The 20,354-nt window shown below is 30.4% G+C and overlaps 2 protein-coding genes and 1 pseudogene across 2 annotated transcripts; all 3 read left to right on the forward strand.

Annotated features, from left to right (window-relative positions):
* The first annotated feature begins 2,924 nt into the window (after positions 1-2,924).
* On the forward strand, positions 2,925-4,625 carry LOC108488686 (3-ketoacyl-CoA synthase 19). The gene has a single exon (XM_017792976.2). It carries the CDS (start codon positions 2,979-2,981, stop codon positions 4,413-4,415), a length of 1,437 nt encoding a protein of 478 aa, XP_017648465.1. The 5' UTR covers positions 2,925-2,978; the 3' UTR covers positions 4,416-4,625.
* Positions 4,626-9,807: 5,182 nt separating this feature from the next.
* LOC108488187 (3-ketoacyl-CoA synthase 19-like) lies at positions 9,808-10,525 on the forward strand (annotated as a pseudogene).
* Positions 10,526-16,944: 6,419 nt separating this feature from the next.
* Positions 16,945-18,573, forward strand: LOC108487411 (3-ketoacyl-CoA synthase 19). The gene has a single exon (XM_017791754.2). The coding sequence runs from the start codon at positions 17,072-17,074 to the stop codon at positions 18,455-18,457; it is 1,386 nt and encodes a 461-aa protein (XP_017647243.1). The 5' UTR covers positions 16,945-17,071; the 3' UTR covers positions 18,458-18,573.
* The last annotated feature ends 1,781 nt before the right edge of the window (positions 18,574-20,354 follow it).

The following is a 20,354-nucleotide window of genomic DNA, read 5'->3' on the forward strand; positions in this document are numbered from 1 at the left end:
TATACTTATTATTTTCACTATTGCCACTTATTATATTATTTCAATATTATGTACTATTTGGTGTACATACATCCTTTATTATGATTATTAGAGTATAAATACATGTTTTTTTCCTAATACATATCGTATAATGTTCATCTGTACTATGTATATACATATACATATTTAACATTACTACACATAGTATTTATTCATGATTTGTCTTTATTTCTTTCGCAAATGTCATTGTTATTGTTATTCAATGTTCTAGTATCCCATGTTGATATTTTTATTCATAATGTCATTATTCATATCATTTATTTATTTTTTTAAATTCTTACTTTTGGAATCTTTTTCTAATTAATTTAAATACATAAGGCAACATGTCGGTTTAGCACAAAGTCGCTGATTTCATCGCTATGTTGGATGAACATCAATCGACTCGTGTTAAAACGGTATGTCCTTCTCTTAACAATCAAAATTTCAAACTTCGCGTCTTTTTATCGGATCATGGCCAAATTTTAATATTGAACTCGTATTTTTGAGAATCAAGACAACTCGTGTTTATGAGATACCAATCTTTGGGCGTCGCGAGGGTGCTAATACCTTCCTCACAGAACCAACTCTCAACCCTAATTTTTCTCTGGACTTTAAAGTAAACCTAAACTCAGTCTTTTATTTATTTTAATTGAGATCTAATAGGTGTCCGATCACACCTAGAAAAAAGGATCGGTGGCGACTCTCTTTATTTTAAAAATCAAAATTTAAGATTTCAAGTTTTCAATAGATCGCCACAATTAGCGACCAAACTAAGCTAAAATTTTTTACGTCGTTACACAGAATAGTCAAGCTTAGAAGAGACAGAGAAATAAGGTTGCGGTTGATTGACAAGAACTATGAGATGAGTTTTATTACTGGTTGATAATTGAGCTGTAATTTTTTTTTACCAAAAAAAACCTATTATGGAATGAATTTTTATTGTATTTCATGAAGTGAAGAATATGGAAAGCTGGTGTGGAGAAATCAAACATGTTAATGGTTTGGTAGTAGTATTTTTTTGTTATCTTTACCTATGTATTATTCATTGTTATGATTTGTATTGGTTTTTAATTCTCTAATGTTGTCGGTTGTAAATTATCATATTAGGCATTTTTGTATAAATTATTTTATTTTATTAAATACCGCTAATTGAATGGGTTTAAATTTTGGAGTCATCATTATTGGAAGAGTTTTACATGAATACCACCTCAGCTTTAATATGATTAAACTAGACTGAAAAATTAATGAGGACACCTATGCAAATAATGAACAGTAGGTATGCCCTTGATAATTTCTAAAATTAATTTGTTAATCCTATTTGTTTACGGGAAAACATTATTAGTGGAGTTTTTAGACTCCATAAATAAGATTAAAGGGTTGACAATAGTGTCGTAGTAGTAGTATAGTAAAATATAAAAAATATTTTAAAAAAGATACATGTTAATTTTTAAAATTACTTATAGAATTAAAAAATATATTACTAGTGTAACAAATACTCACCATTTATTTATTACAGTTAAATATTAATCATTTTTATTACCATTAACATTAAAATCTTTAAGTATAATTATTTAATTGATTATTTTATTACCATTAAATATTAACTAAATATTTCCTTTTAGTTTTTTATATATATTTTCTATTAAAGTTATGTTATATCACAATATATAGTTTCATGTTATGTTTTTTAAAATAACATATAAAATTACCATTTTACATAACTGGTTAAAATATGAAATTTTGCTGAATAGAGTCAATAAACTATATTAATTTGTTTTAGTATGATAATTATGATATATTATAATTATAGGTATAATTAAATTAATGGCTACAAAATTGTCTATATTTTTTATTTATTATGAAATTATTTAATTTTATAATTAAGTAATTTTACACATTATTATTTATTACTAATTATTTTAGTTAGTTCAAAATTTATTAATGAATCTTATATATAAGAAAATCAATTAAATTATTATATTTTGCAAGTATCATTATCATATTTCAGAATTTTATTTAAATTTATAACTATTTAATTTTTTGAATATATAATATCTTTTGATCTTTGAAATGATAGTATTTTTATTTTTTGTAATAAAAATGAGTTATTTTCATATGAAGTGATTCAAAAATTTATAAGTTGTATAAAATCTTTATGTTATTCAATATTTCTAATATTAATCATATTTTTAACATTTTAATTATTATGTTGATTATTTAAGACTTTACAATGATATCCTTTACATGCAATGCATGTGAGTTAAAAAACTAATTTTTAAATATTTAAAATATAATTAAAATACAATTTAATTAATAAATATAATTAACAACAGAGAAATGATATCTTTTTCCATGGAGAATAGTAAAAAGTAGCCGAAGAAAAGTTTTAAAATCTAAAGAGGAAATGACTGTGTCACGTGAATTTGGTGAGCAATCATTATTTCAATTAATTGATGAATTGTCGGTCAATATTTTTAAAATTTAAAATTTATAAAAATTATATAAATTAATGTTTAACAATATTTTTACTTTATTCAAAGATTTATTAATTAATCTATAAAAATTATTATCTAATCACGATGTCATATAAAATCAATATAGCAAATATTCAATAAAAATAAATCTTACAAAAAATCTTAATCTATTACAAGAAATATTTTATAATTTTTTTTCTTTTAGAGATTAATAAAAAATTTTGAAATGAAAAAGGAAAAGTTATTACCAATTAAGAATACCATCCACTTGAAAGTATCAATATAATGAATACTTGTCTTATAAAAATTCTTGAGAGAGTGTAAAAAATAAGAGATATTTGAAAAAAAAAAATCCCATCCCCATGGGATCGGATCAGTCTGGAACCTGTCGGGTCCAGGTTTTTCCTTCCGGATAACCTAATTGAAGACTATAAATAGACAGATATCAAATCCACCAAGAGTAACCCAACTAGTATATTTCTCTAAATGTCTCTGAAGCAAAGTTTCACAGATCTTGATCTTGTATCCCCATCGCATTCTCTAAGCTTTTCAATGGAGTTTTTAGTGAAAATATGTCTCCTACTCCTTTGTAGCTTCATTTCCTACTTTGTTAACATCTTTTTTCAGAAGAGAAATCAACATTGCTATATGTTGGGTTACGAGTGTTTCAAGGCTGCCGATGATAGAAAGCTCGACACTGATGCCTGTGTGAGAGTTGTGATGAGGAACAAGAAACTTGGTCTGGACCAATACAGGTTTCTTTTAAAAACCATTGTTAGTTCTGGTCTTGGTGAAGAAACTTATGGTCCAAGGAATGTTATTAATGGTAGAGAAGAATTTCCTTCGGAAAACGATGCACATGCCGAGATGGATGAGATCATGTTCAGTACTCTCGACAGTCTGTTCGAGAAAACAGGAGTTTCCCCGTCGGAAATCGACATACTCGTCGTCGATGTCTCGTTGTTTTCACCGGCACCGTCGCTAACATCCCGGATTATAAACAGGTACAAGATGAGGCACGACATTAAGTCCTTTAGTCTCTCCGGAATGGGATGTAGTGCAAGCATGCTTGCAATCGATCTGGTGCAACAGTTGTTCAAGACATACAAGAACCAGTTCGCCATCGTTGTGAGCACCGAATCAATCGCTAGGCATTGGTACTGCGGCAAAGAGAAATCGATGATGTTATCGAATTGCCTGTTCCGTAACGGTGGGAGTTCGATCCTCTTAACAAACAAAAGGGATTTGAGGGATCGATGCTTGTTGAAGTTAAAGTGTGCCGTAAGAACCAATATCGGATACGATGACGAAGCATACGGATGTTGCATACAGGTTGAAGATCCACAAGGCTACCAGGGCTTCCTCCTTACAAAAAACTTAACAAAAGCTGCTGCTAAAGCTTTTACAGGGAATCTCAAGCTCCTATTGCCCAAAATATTACCAGTTTGGGAACTGCTTCGATATGCAATATCAACTCTCGGGAAAAAACCAACCAAAGGCCAAAATTTAAGTTTCAATTTAAATCTCAAGTCTGGGGTTGACCATTTTTGTCTCCATCCAGGTGGACGGGCAGTGATTGATGGGCTCGGGAAGAGTTTGGGACTTAGTGAATATGACTTAGAGCCGACTAGAATGGCACTATACAGATTTGGGAACACATCAGCAGGTGGTTTATGGTATGTTTTGAGTTACATGGAAGCTAAGAAGAGGTTGAAGAAAGGTGACAAGATTTTCATGGTGAGCCTTGGAGCTGGATTCATGTGCAACAACTGTGTGTGGGAAGTAATGAAGGATGATTTAGATGATACTAGGGTTTGGGAAGATTGCATTGATGAGTACCCTAGAAAAAACCTGGTCAATCCTTTCACTGAGAAGTATAGCTGGATTAATGATGAGTGCTTGAACTTTGTCAGGCTTGACTAGGGAAGGTTTTATTGACAATTTACTTTTTTAATTATACCCTTTTTTTAATTATTATTTTGTTTGAAATTATAGAAGCTAGTGAGTTGCAATTGGTTGTCCATGGCAAATATGAAAGTTATCTCTGGTGCTTATAAATTCATGTTAAGTTTTGACACTTTTTGTACTTTTTTTTTATGGTGGATAAAGGATTCGATTTTATTATTAAATAAATTAATTTAACTTCATATTATTAAAAGAATTAAATAAAATCAAATTGTAGCAAAATTAATTAACATTTACTATTTAAAGGACATACAATTTTTTTTTTTAGTTTAACTACAAACAAAGATTTCATTTGCGATAGGGTTGAGCAAGACAATCAGAGATACAATAAAACAACCCAAATCAAGGTTTTTGAACAGTTTATGAAAAATAAGTTAAAAATTGTGATAAGTAAACCAAACCAAATTCTATTCAGTATACAATTAAATTATTTTTATGATGTAAAAAATATTTTATATTTAAAATAGCGAGAATAATTTATAATTTCTATATAAGAGTTATTGATTTTTTTATTTGCTTCAAAAATTATTACTTTTTAGAAATACTCATAAAAGGACTTTGGAATTTTATCAATTAATGTTTAAATATCATAAAACAAAACTCATTTTTTAAAAATAAGTCAAAAAACCCAAAATTCAAAAGTAGCATGAAAAACTGAGAATGGAACCGAATTATAATGGACGGTTCAAAATATCCGAAATACTCAATCGAGTAGAGCAGAGCTCACCCAATTTATGGAACCATTAAAAAATTCAAAATACTAACTCTCTTAAAAAGTAAATTTTATATTTTTAAAACAATAAATGTTAACTCCTTTAAAATTTGACCTCATTTTGATTCTTTTTAATAGTAGAATGACTAAATTGACCCATCTTAATAGTAGAGGAATTAATTTGATCAAAACTCTATAATAGAGGATTTTGTTAAATACATTACTAATATATTAAAAAGCCCTTAAACTAATTTTTGTACTTAATTAAGCTCCTATCCTATTATTTTATCCATAAAAGTCATTAATTTTAATATTAAAGTAAAATTATTTTGACTTTTTAAATTAATTTACATTTTATGCTATATGATGTGAATATGATGAGAATAATTTATTAAATAAAAATAAAATAAAAGTTTATTTTTAATTTTCTTCATGTCTGCTTTTACAACTCATGTTCAAGATTTATGACTGCTACTCTCAATAATTTTTTCTCCAAGGTTTGAACCTATATCTCCTCTTGGTAGTACAATGTGCCTTTCCATTGCACCTAAACTTATCGGTATAAAATAATAATTTTGAAAGTAAAATAAAATATTATTTTAAATTTTCTTAAAATGTTTAAATAGATATATAACACATTTAATCACTTTTTTTCTAAAACTTACACCTTTTTTAAATTTTGCAAAAACATATTTTTCATAAGGCCATGTTCAAATATTTTGTAGATTAATTGCATCAATTATATAAATTTTTTTAAAAATTAAAAGTAATATTTTTTATATATTTTTGTAGGGGACCCCACAATAACGTTCTCAGGAATTGAATTAAGTAAGAATTCTGGTGTCACATCCCGAATTTCTAATTTATAAAATTCTAAAATTATAGTAAAATTGAGTATCCAGCCTTGGTGATTAAGAGTTAATGAAATTATCTTTAAGATATGAGGTTGATTCTCTTCACTTACAAATTCTTTTTCTTTTAAATCATGTGTCGTCCACCCCTAACAAATTGTCAGATTTTAATCTGACTCAAACACTTTCATTTTTTTTCTCTTCTTTTCCCCTATTGTCATCCCCATCCATTCTATTTTCTCTTAATTTTCCTTTCTTTTCTCCATTTTTCTTCCCTTATTTTCTCTCCACCCTTGTGCCACCCCTTTGTGTTCTCTTCTTCTTCTTTTTTTCTTCTTGCCGAATTATGGATTACTTTGGCTGAATTCCTCTGTACTGCTCAAACTGGTGATTTTATTAAACCTAAAGCAACTGTGCTAAGTTTTTGGAAAATTTGATCAAAATAGCGATTTTTACACCGAACATTTTTAGTTAATCCTTCCGGTGGCTAATATAATCTTCAAGATTCGGCTATAATGTCTAGGCCGAGTTTGAGAGTTTACACCTAAAGTTAACATTGTTGAAAGAATTTTACTTAAATACCACCTTTGATCCAAATAAAACTAAACTAATATCGTAAAACGGATAAAAATATTTATAATTTAAAAAAAAATAATAATAACACTTTCAAACAGATAAGAAAAATTGGCTGGGATTTGTCAACGTTGATAGTACTGCAAACACTGTTTACATGTGTTTAAAATCAAAGAATGACAAAATCAATCAATTTATTAAATTGATTGAACCCATCTCTAAGCTTGCGGTTCTTTTATTGCTCATGAGTTTGATGAGATTTATTTATTTTTAGTCTTATATTTTATTCAATTTCTCTTAAATATTGAATAGACGTTTAAACTTAGATGAATCAACAATATCTTTACTCTCTTACCACCAATTTTTTTAATTATATTGATTTTTTATCATTTATACCAATTGAAATTGTCGGAAATTTATAGAGATAAACTATAGTCAAGTGGTTAAATTATTAATAAATTTACGTATTAGTTATTCAACTTCAAAACGTTAGATAATGGTCTTTGAACTTTTGAAAGTTTTCATTGAAGTTACTGAACTGTTTAAAAGTTTTTATAAGTCATGGGGCTTCTAAGGGTTTTGTTTTAAGAGCAAGCTTCAAATACCGATTTGACGATCGGTATGGTGAATCAATACCCATTGACGAGTACAAGAACATGCCTTATATCCAAGTCGATCTATCAATTAGTGTCGGAGATCAAAGAATAAAACTGTTTGGATTTTGGTTTGTAGATTTGTGATGTTCAAAGTTGTTTTATGAAAAAGAAAACTAAATTGTAGAAGATAAGAAGAAGAAGAGCTTCCAATTGTTGCAGGCAATGCAAACATAGAAAGACATAAAGTAGCAATTTTAACAATTTAGTGACTTAAATGAAAACTTGCAAATAGTTAAAGGACTATTTTATAATTTTGTGATCGAGACATAAATTTACTAATACTTTACTAACCTTAAATGTAATTTATCCAATTTATAATCGAATAGATCTTTCTCTATTATCAACTAAAAACTTTATCAACTAGATCAATTCATATTGATGAATCAATATTACTGATTTTGGATATTAGAAAACACAACACAATTATCCTAAACGACTAAGAAGTACATTTGACATATGTACCCTATATGCCCATATTTATTTTATCTAAATAAAATTATTTTAAAAAAATATTATTAATAATAATCATGAATAATAATAATACAAAAACATGAGATATAGTATAAACAGTAAATAAATCATTATAAAAATACAAAATGTCATGCCTGTTCAATAATTTAAAACAAAAATAACAAATTGATAGTAACTGCAATACTCAAACAATTTAGAAACAGACTAGAAATGCATCAACTTAATCAAATCTTTGAAATTTGCATCCTAACATCGTCATCATCAAATCAACATGATGATTAATACTGCTCAACTAAGAAAAAATTGTCAAAAGCCTCAAGACACCAACTACTTTTGTGATGCACAAAAGGCAAGTCACAAATTGTCTATCATTATCATCATCTCGAATCTATCATCATCATTATGATCTATCATGATAAAATTTTTCGAAAATGATTCTTAATAGATCTGACGATATCCTTATATAGACAAATCTCGTATATACGCCAAAACATGATTAAAAATTAAAAGTAAAAATAAAACATCTACTTTCAAAAAAAACAAATTAGATAAAACAAAAACCACAAAATTGCGAATAAAACCCGTGTATTTAAATTAAAAACAGAGCAAAATTAAAAAAGGAATGTTGCAGAACCGCTACTAGCTCGAAAGCTAACGTTGAAGAATTAAAGATTTTTCTATGAAAAATATTTTTAATTTTTCTTTATGCATAATTATTTATTAAATAAAATTATCATTTAACTACAATTTTAAAAACTTGTGATGCATACTACAAAGAAATTTATGGTGTAAATTTTTTTTTAACATCTTTTATGACTTAGAGACCGTCCTGTAAGGATTTCCCAATTTTAAATCATAAGCTATTTGACATCAAATATGGGATCGAAAAGTATAACATAATTATCATAATTAGCATGATAAATTATTGTGGATGGATATAAAGCTTTTTGCACAGCAAATTTTCTATTTCCAACCTCTAAAATTAGAACATATGAAGACATGTTTATACTATTCCTTTTATGAAGATCTTCATTAAATTATTTATATATATATAACATTTATGACTTTTGTTTTAAAGGTTTCATTATTTGATATTTTAATTAAATTAATATCTTATTTATTTGTGACATGAAATTAATAAAATAAATAAATAATAATATAAATATAATAGCATTCCCAATTAATTGATGTTCAACAATATTTCTTAATAAGATGTTAACAAAAGTTATATTTAGTATTACTTTTTTTTAATGATGTTCATAAAACTATACACTTTTAATGCATATATAATTTTTTTATATTTTTTTAATATTAATCTCATTATATGTTATTATTATATCTGTTCTTTTTGATACAATATTTAGAACTACTCATAGCTCCTTCCCAACCGTTAAATAGGATGATAATATGTTTCAGCACACTCGAACCTACGTCCTTCTGTACTAGCAATAATATCAATACCAATCAAGCTAAAATTCAATTAGCATTTTTACCTCAACATAATCCAATTCCAGCTTAGCCTGAAATTAGATATTAATTTTTCTGTCTCGAATTCGACTTGAAAAATTAAAGCTACACTCAAATCCGACCTGATGTAATATGCCACAATTTTAATTTTTTTTTTACATTTTATCATAATAGAATAATAATTTTATTATTTTTTAATAATACTATTAATTATTTTTAAGTACAATTATATTAGCGCAAATATTAATATAAATTTTATTATATATTTTAAATTAATATTGTATATATATAAAAAGGACTTGATTAATTAAAAAATTGGTAATTTTCTTGGAGCGGGTAGGTTTTCTTAAACCGGACTTTATTAATTAAAAAAAATTAAATCCATCTCCAAACCCGATTTCAAAAATAAAAAATCCCAACCCTATAGGATCGGGTCAGTTTGCAACCTATCGGGTACAAGTTTTTCCATCCGAATAACCCAATTGAAGACTATAAATAGACAGATCTTGATCTCATATACAAACATCCTATCCCCATCGCATTCTCTAAGCTTTTCAATGGAGATTTTAATGAAAATATGTCTCCTATTCCTTTGTAGCTTCATTTCCTACTTTTTTAACATGTTTTTTCAGAAGAGAAATCAACATTGCTATATGTTGGGTTACGAGTGTTTCAAGGCTGCCGATGACAAAAAGCTCGACACTGGTGCCTTTATGAGAGTTGTGATGAGGAACAAGAAACTTGGACTGGACCAATACTGGTTTCTTTTAAAGACCATTAATTGTTAGTTCTAGTCTTGGTAAAGAAACTTATGGTCCAAGGAATGTTGTTGATGGTAGAGAAGAATTTCCTTCAAAAAACGATGCACATGCTTAGATGGATGAAATCATGTTTAGCACTCTCGATAATCTATTCGAGAAAACAGGAGTTTCCCCATTCGAAATCGACATACTCGTCATCAATATCTCGTTGTTTTCACATGCACCATCGTTAACATCCCAGATTATAAACAGGTACAAGATGAGGGACAACATTAAGTCCTTCAGTCTCTCCGGAATTGGATGTAGTGCAAGCATGGTTGCAATCGATCTAGTGCAATAGTTGTTCAAGACATACAAGAACCAGTTCGCCATCGTTGTGAGCAACGAATCAATCACTAGGCATTGGTACTGCGACAAAGAGAAATCGATGATGTTATCGAATTGCCTGTTTCGTAACGGAGGGTGTTCGATCCTCTTAACAAACAAAAGGGATTTGAAGGATCGATGCTTGTTGAAGTTGAAATGTGCCATAATAACCAATATTGGATACGATAACTGTGAAAATAAAATAAAATAAAATAAATAACACACAAATTTTACGTGGAAACCCTTTCGAGAAAAAAACCACTGGTAGAGGAGAAGAAAATTCACTATGTCGAATTCGAATTAATTACAAGAGGAATAGATCTATTTATAGGCTTGTAAAGCCATATTCTAGTAAGACTAAAACACCTTATTCTAACCAATATAAAATAGATGGAGTTTAATAAGGTGTAAAAAACCTTATTCTAAAATAAAATAAAAGAAGTGTAATTCTATATGGATTTTACTTTTATTTTATTTTACCACTGTATTTTATTTAAATAAAGATTCGAGTCATTTAATTCTAACAGTCTCCACTTTGACACGAATTCTTAATGAACAAGTTCTTCATCGCGAACTTTCAACGAACAAGTTCTCTACCTCTTCCACAAAACCCCTTAAGGATTTAACTTTAATAATGAACACCAACCAAATTTAAACAATGCTCAAACTTGGTTATAGGAAGTGACTTAGTCATCATATCAGTAGGATTTTCATGAATACTAATTTTGCTCACAACAATATCACCATGAGCAATAATATCACTAATAAAATGATACTGAACATCAATGTGTTTTGTTCTCTCATGAAACATTTGATCTTTTGTAAGGAAGATTGCACTCTGACTGTTATAAAATATTGTACTGATTTGAAGGTCTTTATTGAGTTCATTAAAGAGTCCCTTCAACCAAACAGCTTCTTTACAAGCCTCAGCCATCACCATGTACTCAGCTTCAGTGGTAGACAAAGAGATTGTAGTTTGCAAAGTGGCTTTCCAACTAATTGCACAACCTCTGGTTGTAAAGACATAATTTGTGAGAGATATTTTTCTATCAAGGTCTCCAGCAAATCAGCATCAACATACCCAATGACTCCATCTCTAGTTCTTCCAAACTGTAAGCAAACATCAATAGTACCTGGTAAGTATCTTAAAATCCACTGAACTATTTTCCATTTTTTTGCAGGGATTTGCCATGTATCTGCTAACTGCACTGACTGCATATGATAAATTTGGACTTGAACAAACCATAGCATACATGAGAGATCCCACTGCACTGAAGTATGGAACATGTGACACGTACTCAATCTCATCATCTGATTGTGGAGACAAAGCCGATGAAAGTTTGAAATGGGATGCTAAAAGAGTACTAACAGGCTTAGCACTCTGCATATTGAACCTGCAAAGAGCTTTCTCAATGTACCCTTTCTGACTTAGGTACAATTTACTTGCTTTTCTATCTCTGAGAATCTCCATTCCAAGTATCTTCTTTGCTGGTCCTAAATCTTTCATCTCAAATTATTCACTTAGTTGGGCTTTGACCTTTCTTATCTCTCCTTTATCTTTTGCTGCTATCAACATTCATCAACATAAAGAAGTAGATACACGAAAGAACCATCATTGTTTTTCTTAAAGTAAACACAACTACCAAAACTACTTCTTTTGAAATTATGAGAAGTCACAAAGGAGTCAAACCTCTTGTACCACTGTCTTGGTGACTGTTTCAAACCGTAAAGGGACTTTTTCAGCAAGCAAACATAGTCCTCTTTTTCTGAGATTGTAAAACCCTCTGGTTATTGCATGTAAATGTCCTCTTCAAGTTCTCCATGCAAAAATACAGTTTTTACATCTAACTGCTTAAGATCCAAATCATGCATGACCACAATACCAAGCAAAAATCGAATCGAACTATGCTTCACAACTGGGGAGAACACATCTGTGAAGTCCACTCCTGGAATTTGACTGTAACCCTTTGCAACAAGCCTTGCTTTATATCTGGGTTCTTCAACTCCTGGAGTCCCTTCTTTCTTTTTAAACACCCATTTACAACGAACAACCTTTTTACTTTTAGGAAGTTTCACAAGTTCCCATGTTCTGTTTTTGTGTAGTGATTCCATCTCTTCTTGCATAGCAAACATCCACTTTTCTGATTCTTCACAGCTAACTGTCTCAGAATAATTAGATGGCTCTCAGTTTGTATCTATATCTTCAGCCACATTTAAAGCATAAACAACTCGATCAGCCTTGGCATACTTCTTTGGAGGTTTAATTTCTCTTCTAGTTCTGTTTTTGGTAATAGAGTATTGTGGTGAAGAAGCAACTCTATTATCAATTTTTGTACTAGCTTGAGGAGTCGACTCTGTATTAATCTGATGCTCCACCTGCTTTTGATTTTCTTTATTGGAAGAGCCTTTAAGAGATAAGTTAGGTAGTATAGCATTTTCATCAAAAACGACATCTATGCTAATCACAATTTTTCTATTTTCAGGACACCATAACTTATACCCTTTTACACCAGCTTTATAACAAAAAAAAAACACATTTAATAGATCTCGGTTCCAATTTTCCATTATCAACGTGAGCATACGCAAGACACCCAAAGATCTTTAAGTCAGAGTAATTAGCCGGATTACCAGACCATACCTCTTGTGGAGTATTTTTTTCAATGCCAACGAATGAAGATCGGTTGATCAAAAAACATAAAGTAGAGGCTGCTTCTGCCCAAAATGACTTCTGTAAGTTGGCATTTGACAACATACATCGAACCTTCTCCATGATCATTCTGTTCATTCGTTCTGCAATATCGTTTTGCTGTGGAGTATGACGAACTGTCAAGTGTCTCACATCCCTTCTGACTTGCACAATCTATTAAACTTATCAGAACAGAACTCTAAACCATTGTCTATGCGGAGGTATTTTATTTGTTTTCCCGTCTGTTTTTCAATCATACTTTTCCAAGACTTTAATGTAAAAAACACATTGCTTTTCTGCTTCAAGAAGAACGCCAAACTTTTCTGGAAAAATCATCAATAAAGGTTAGCATATAATTAACTCCACCTCTCGAAGGCACTCTGGATGGCCTCCACAGATCAGAATGAATATACTCCAATGTTCCCTTCGTGTTATGGATTCCTCTGGTGAATCAAACTCTCTTTTGCTTCCCAAAAACACAGTGTTCACAGAAATTCAGTTTGCAAATTCCTTGCCCATCAAGAAGTCCTCTTTTACTCAATTCTTCCATTCCATTATCACTCATATGCCCTAGACGCATATGCCAAAGTTTAGTAATATCATCATCAGATAAGAAAGAGGAAGCGACAGCTACATCACCAATAACAGTAGAACCCTGCAAAACATATAACTTGGTAGTTTTTCTCTGCCTTTTCATCACAATAAGGGAACCTTTGGAAATCTTTAAAACTCCACTTTCAGCTGTGTATCTGTACCCTTTTGAATCAAGAGTACTCAACTAAAGTAAATTTCTCTTCAATTCTAGAACATGTCGTAAGTCATTAAGTGTTCTGACAACTCCATCAAACATCTTAACTTTAATTGTTCCAACACCTACGATTTTACATGAAGCATTATTTCTCATCAAAACAACACCTTTAGACATTGTTTCGTAAGTTGTAAACCAATCCCGATTGGGACTCATGTGGAAGGTGCAGCTTGAATAAAGTATCCACTCCTCGTTTACTTTAGAATTGTTGACAGAAGCCTGCAAAACATATAACTTGGTAGTTTTTCTCTGCCCTTTCATCACAACAAGGGAACCTTTGGAAATCTTTAAAACTCCACTTTCAGCTGTCTATCTGTACCCTTTTGAATCAAGAATACTCAACTAAATTAAATTTCTCTTCAATTCTGGAACATGTCGTACGTCACTAAGTGTTCTGACAACTTCATCAAACATCTTAACTTTAATTGTTCCAACACTTACGATTTTACATGAAGCATTAGTTCTCATCAAAACAACACCTTTAGACATTGTTTCGTAAGTTGTAAACCAATCCCGATTGGGACTTATGTGGAAGGTGCAGCCTGAATCAAGTATCCACTCCTTGTTCACTTTAGAATTGTTGACAGAAGTGACTAGAAGTTCACCGTTTCTGTAGTCTTCTATAACATCAGCTTCACCGGAATTTTCTGGTTGTTTTCCCTTTTGATTCGTAGCTTCTCTTTTAATCTTGTTCTGTAGCTTATAGCACTCAGATTTAATGTGCTCTTTCTTCTTGCAGAAGTTACAAGTTTTGCCTCTATTTGAAGACTTCGATCTACCCTTAGATTTATCGCGAGGATTTCGTTCTTGTGTCCTTCCACGATCATCATCAGCATTCCAATCTTGTCTCTCACGAACAATGAGACCTTCTCCCTAAGAGTCGGGTTTAACCATAAGATGCTTCATCTTAACATACAAGGTCAAAGAATCATAAACCTCATTAATTGTGAGAGACTCACGGCTATATAAAATAGTGTCTCTAAAGGTTGAGTAAGACGAGGGCAACGAACAAAGTAGAATCAACCCTAGATCTTCCTTATCATACCGAACCTCCATAGCCACCAAGTTTGAGAGAATTTCTTTAAACACTGTTAAGTATTCGTGTACAGACTCACCTTCCTCAAAACGATGAGCATAAAGACGCTGCTTTATATGCAACTTGCTTGTTAGAGTTTTCGACATACATATTTGTTCCAGCTTCTTCCATAATGCAATGGCAGTCTTCTCCTTCATCACATCCTGTAAAATTTCATTGGACAAATGCAGATGTAATTGTGTTAACGCCTTTCGATCCTTACGCTTCTTCTCTTCATCTGTTAATATCGAAGGCATCTTATCTATCCCTAGCAGGGCATCCTCCAGATCTATCTACGCAAGAACTATTTGCATCTTAATCTGCCACAACGCAAATCTGGTGTTGCGATCCAACAGCAAAATTTCATACTTCAAAGACACCATTACCTTGATCGAGATGAACTACCCGGAAGCTGGGATACCAATTTGTGAAAATAAAATAAAATAAAATAAAAACACACAGATTTTACGTGGAAACCTTTTTAGGAAAAAAACCACGGGCAGAAGAGAAGATAATTCACTATGTCAAATTCGAATTAATTACAATAGGAATATACTATGTCTATTTATGACTTTCGTTACGTCCCTAAGCGCCACAAAAAATGGAGAGAAACTAACATATTTATGTTTATTTGTGACATTTTAAAAATGTCACCAAAATTTTCAAACAAAACCTTTTGTTTTTCTTATCAAAGGTAACTATAGTGACAAAGGTGTCATGAAAACTGTTACTTTCTGCGACACTTATATTTTGAATAAAAGGGAATGAAAAGAAAAGAAAATGTCAGAAAATATTCAGAACATAAATATCAAAAGTCCCCAAAAGTCATAATGTAAATAAAATAATGAAATGAGCACAAATACATAAAGTCCACCTTACAAAAATTAAAATCGAAGTACTGAGGTTCAAATACTAAAACATAAAGCCAAAATAAAAATAAAACTTTTAGTTGAAATTAAGATAAAATCATACATATGATCTTGAAGATTGAAGGGTAAAATCATGAAAACTATCAACCAGTCGCGTCAGTAACTCAAACATAGATTGATGAGATGAGTGATCATCAACGTGTTGTGATGGTAGAAGGGCAATTGTTCCTGATGGCATTTGTGTAGTAACCTTGGCTTGGAGATCACAAAACTTTTGCCACAAAATTGGTGGAGGGGGAGTCTCATTTGTGTAATCAACTTCTAAAATCAATTTTTATTAGTATTTATTATGACTAAGATATCTTTTATGTCCGTTTTATGATTTATGAAAATTAATTTTTTTGGAAAAAAATTTTCATTAACGATCATAATTATAGTACAAACACAAATAAATATATGAGTAACCATAACATATAATTAAACTAATACAAAGCATAATGGATGGAAAATCAGAAAGAATTGAGCAATATCCATCCATGGGCATACACACATGTTGGGACTAGAGATCCACATATCGTGAACATGAACACTTAACAATCTAAGATATTTGCCTCAATCAACAACACAAAGGCATTATTGGCCATATATATATTGATTTAACTAATTCATAAATGTCTTGTTTAAGCAGGGGTGAAGTTAGAATTTTTTAAGGGGTCTTAGGTTAAATTATACATTTTTATAAGAGTTAAAATATGATTTCACATTTGTATTGCTTTATTTCTTTACGGTTTTTGAAAGAACTAAATCAAAATTTAACATTTTTTAGGGATCACACTATAATTTTACCATATATTATGATTTTATGAATTTGGGGGTCTAATTTGGAGGTCTAAAGCATAAATTCTCTTTTTTTGGGGGTATAACCTGCGTTCCCTGTATTTTCCCCCTTGGTTCTAAAATACATATTGGACTACCGATTAAGTCTTAATTTAGTTGGCATCGATGCTCTTACAACAATTAAGAATATGTAGTTTTAAGTGAATTTTAAGTGTCTTTTTCCTCCAATTTAAAGGTGGAAAGGATTATGGATTGAAATAGTCTTTATATTAAAAAAATTACATAGGACCAAGGTGTTTTTGTTTTAATTGAACTGGTTACCCCAGCCAGGTCAGATTGGGATATAGTTCTCTTTTTAATATAAATAGACATATACCCAATCCACCAAGAGTATACCAACTAGTAGATTTCTCTCAATTTCTTCACATTTCTTGATTTTATACATAAACATCCCATCTCCATCACATTCTCAAGCCTATTCAATGGAGTTTTTAATGAAAATATGTCTCCTTTTCCTTTGTGGCCTCATTTCTCACTTTGTTAACATGTTTTTCCAGAAGAGAAATCAGCAATGCTATATGTTGGGTTATGAATGTTTCAAGGCTACCGATGACAGGAAGCTCGACACTGATGCGTGCGTGAAAGTTGTGTTGAGGAACAAGAATCTTGGTCTGGACCAATACAGGTTTCTTTTAAAAACCATTGTTAGTTCTGGTCTTGGTGAAGAAACTTATGGTCCAAGGAATGTTATTGATGGTAGAGAAGAGTTTCCTTCGGAAAACGATGCACATGCCGAGATGGATGAGATCATGTTCAGCACACTAGACACTCTGTTCGAGAAAACAAGAGTTTCCCCGACGGAAATCGACATACTCGTCGTCGATGTCTCGTTGTTTTCACCAGCACCGTCGTTAACTTCCCGGATTATAAACAGGTACAAGATGAGGGACAACATTAAGTCCTTCAGTCTCTCGGGAATGGGATGTAGTGCAAGTATGATTGCAATCGATATGGTGCAGCAGTTGTTCAAGACATACAAGAACCAGTTCGCCATCGTTGTGAGCACCGAATCAATCGCTAGGCATTGGTACTGCGGCAAAGAGAAGCCAATGATGTTATCGAATTGCCTGTTCCGTAACGGTGGGTGTTCAATCCTCTTAACAAACAAAAGGAACTTGAGAGATCGATGCTTGTTGAAGTTAGAGTGTACCGTAAGAACCAATATCGGATACGATAACGAAGCATACGGATGTTGCATACAGGTTGAAGATCCACAAGGTTACCAAGGTTTCCTCCTTACAAAAAACTTAACAAAAGCTGCTGCTAAAGCTTTTACAGGGAATCTCAAGCTCCTATTGCCCAAAATATTACCAGTTTGGGAACTGCTTCGATATGCAATATCAACTCTCCGGAAAAAATCAACCAAAGGCCAAAATTTAAGTTCCAATTTAAATCTCAAGTCTGGGGTTGACCATTTTTGTCTCCATCCCGGTGGAAGGGCAGTGATTGATGGGCTTGGGAAGAGTTTGGGACTTAGTGAATATGACTTAGAGCCAACTAGAATGGCACTATACAGATTTGGAAACACATCAGCAGGTGGTTTATGGTATGTTTTGAGTTACATGGAAGCTAAGAAGAGGTTGAAGAAAGGTGATAAGATTCTTATGGTGTGCCTTGGAGCTGGGTTCATGTGCAACAACTGTGTGTGGGAAGTAATGAAGGATGGTTTGGAGGATACTAGGGTTTGGGAAGATTGCATTGATGAGTACCCTAAAAGAGACGTAGTCAATCCCTTCACTGAGAAGTGTAGTTGGATCAATGATGAGTGCATGAACTTTGTCAGGATTGACGGTAGAATGTTTTATTAACAATTTACTTTTTGAATTATACCCTCTCTTTTTAATTTATTTTGTTTTAAATTATCTCAAAAAGTGCTAAAGTGGGTGATGTCACTGAATCAGAAAAATGTTTTGAAGTGTGAAAATTATGGGAGCGATTTGTGGGTTGTGGCCGTAGTAAACGATGTGAGACCATAGAAGCTAGTGAGTTGCAATTGTTTAACTCTTTCTTTCAATTTCTAACTCTTTTACTCGTTTTTATTTAGAAAAATTATTTGATATATCCATAAAATTGGCATTATATCCCATTTAAGGAATAATAAAATGTAAAAAAATATATATAAAAAATTAATAAAAAGTAAGTAAAAAACATGTGCAGGTAAAATATTTTATTGAAAATGTATTAAATACTAATATTTTTGGTTACTAAATATTTTTATCGGTGAAAGTATTTATCAAGTCCTTCTATTATAACGATTAGATTAAATTAATCTCTTTATTATTAAATAGATCAATCTAATTCTTGTACTATTGAAAAGAATCAAATAAGATTAAATTATAATAGAGTTAACATTTGTCGCTTAATAAATGACATCAAAATTATTTTTCTTTTGCGTTTAACTACAAACAAAAGTTTCATTTGCAGTAGAGTTGAGCAAGAACCGAATTCGAATTGAGATATTTGGACCATTCATAAAATATAAGTTAAAAATTATGATTGAACGAACCAAACCAAATTCTATTTAATTTATAATTAAATTAATTTTTATGATGTAAAAATATTTTATATTTAAAATAGTGAGAATAATTTAAAATTCTATATAGAAAATATTTTTAAAATTATTATATAAAAGTTATTAAATTTTTTAGTTTAAGAGTTTTTGATATTTCTATTCGCTTAAAAATTATTATTTTTAGAAATACTCGTAAATTATTTTTTAAAATTTTATCAATTAATGTTAAAATTACAAAACAAAACTCATTTTGTCAAAATATGTCAAAAACCTAAAACTCAAAATACTCAAAATACCCGATCGAACTAAACCAAACTCACAATAGTTAAAAAAAACAAAACTAATTTATGGAACCATTAAAAAAATCAAAATATTAACTATGTTAAAAGTAATATATATATATATATATATATATATATATATATTAAACTACAAAAGTTAACTCCGTTAAAATTTGACTTTATTTGTTTTAATAGTATAATGACTAAATTAACCCATTTTAATAGTAGAAGAATTTATTTGATCGATCTCTATAATAGAAGAACTTGTTAAATACATGGCTAATATATTTTTAAAAGCCCTTAAACTATTTTTGCCCTTAAATAAGCTCCTATCCTAAGATTTTTACCCATAAAAGTCATTGATTTTAATATTAAAGTAAAATTATTTTGAATTTTTAAACTAATCTAATATGATGTAAATAATTTATTAAATAAAAATAAAATAATAATTTTGAAAGTAAAACAAAATGTTATTTTAAGTTTTTCTTGAAAATGCTTATATACATAACACTTAATCACTCTTTTGAAAATTTTGATAACTCTTTTAAATTTTATGTTGATGTTATAATTGTATAGGATTTCTATTATATCAACAGAAAAATTAAGATATGAGCCTAAAATTCAAAATAATTCATTCCTATGAACTTTTTTTGAATAATTTCATTATAGATTCTAATCATATTTTCTCTTTTTGATACAATGCCAAGAATTACCCATAACCCCTCTCCAACCCTTAAGTTGGAGAATAATACGCTTCAGCACCCTTGAACCCACGTTTTCTTATACTGACAATAATGTACATGCTAATCGAATTAAGATTCAATCGACAAAATCATAGAATAGGAAATTACTTAACTATAAAAATAATTGAAGAGTTTGTTTAAACTAAGTGAGATGGTTTAATGGGTTTTT

The sequence above is a fragment of the Gossypium arboreum genome, chromosome 10, assembly GCF_025698485.1.
Source record: "Gossypium arboreum isolate Shixiya-1 chromosome 10, ASM2569848v2, whole genome shotgun sequence".
Lineage (NCBI taxonomy): Eukaryota > Viridiplantae > Streptophyta > Magnoliopsida > Malvales > Malvaceae > Gossypium > Gossypium arboreum.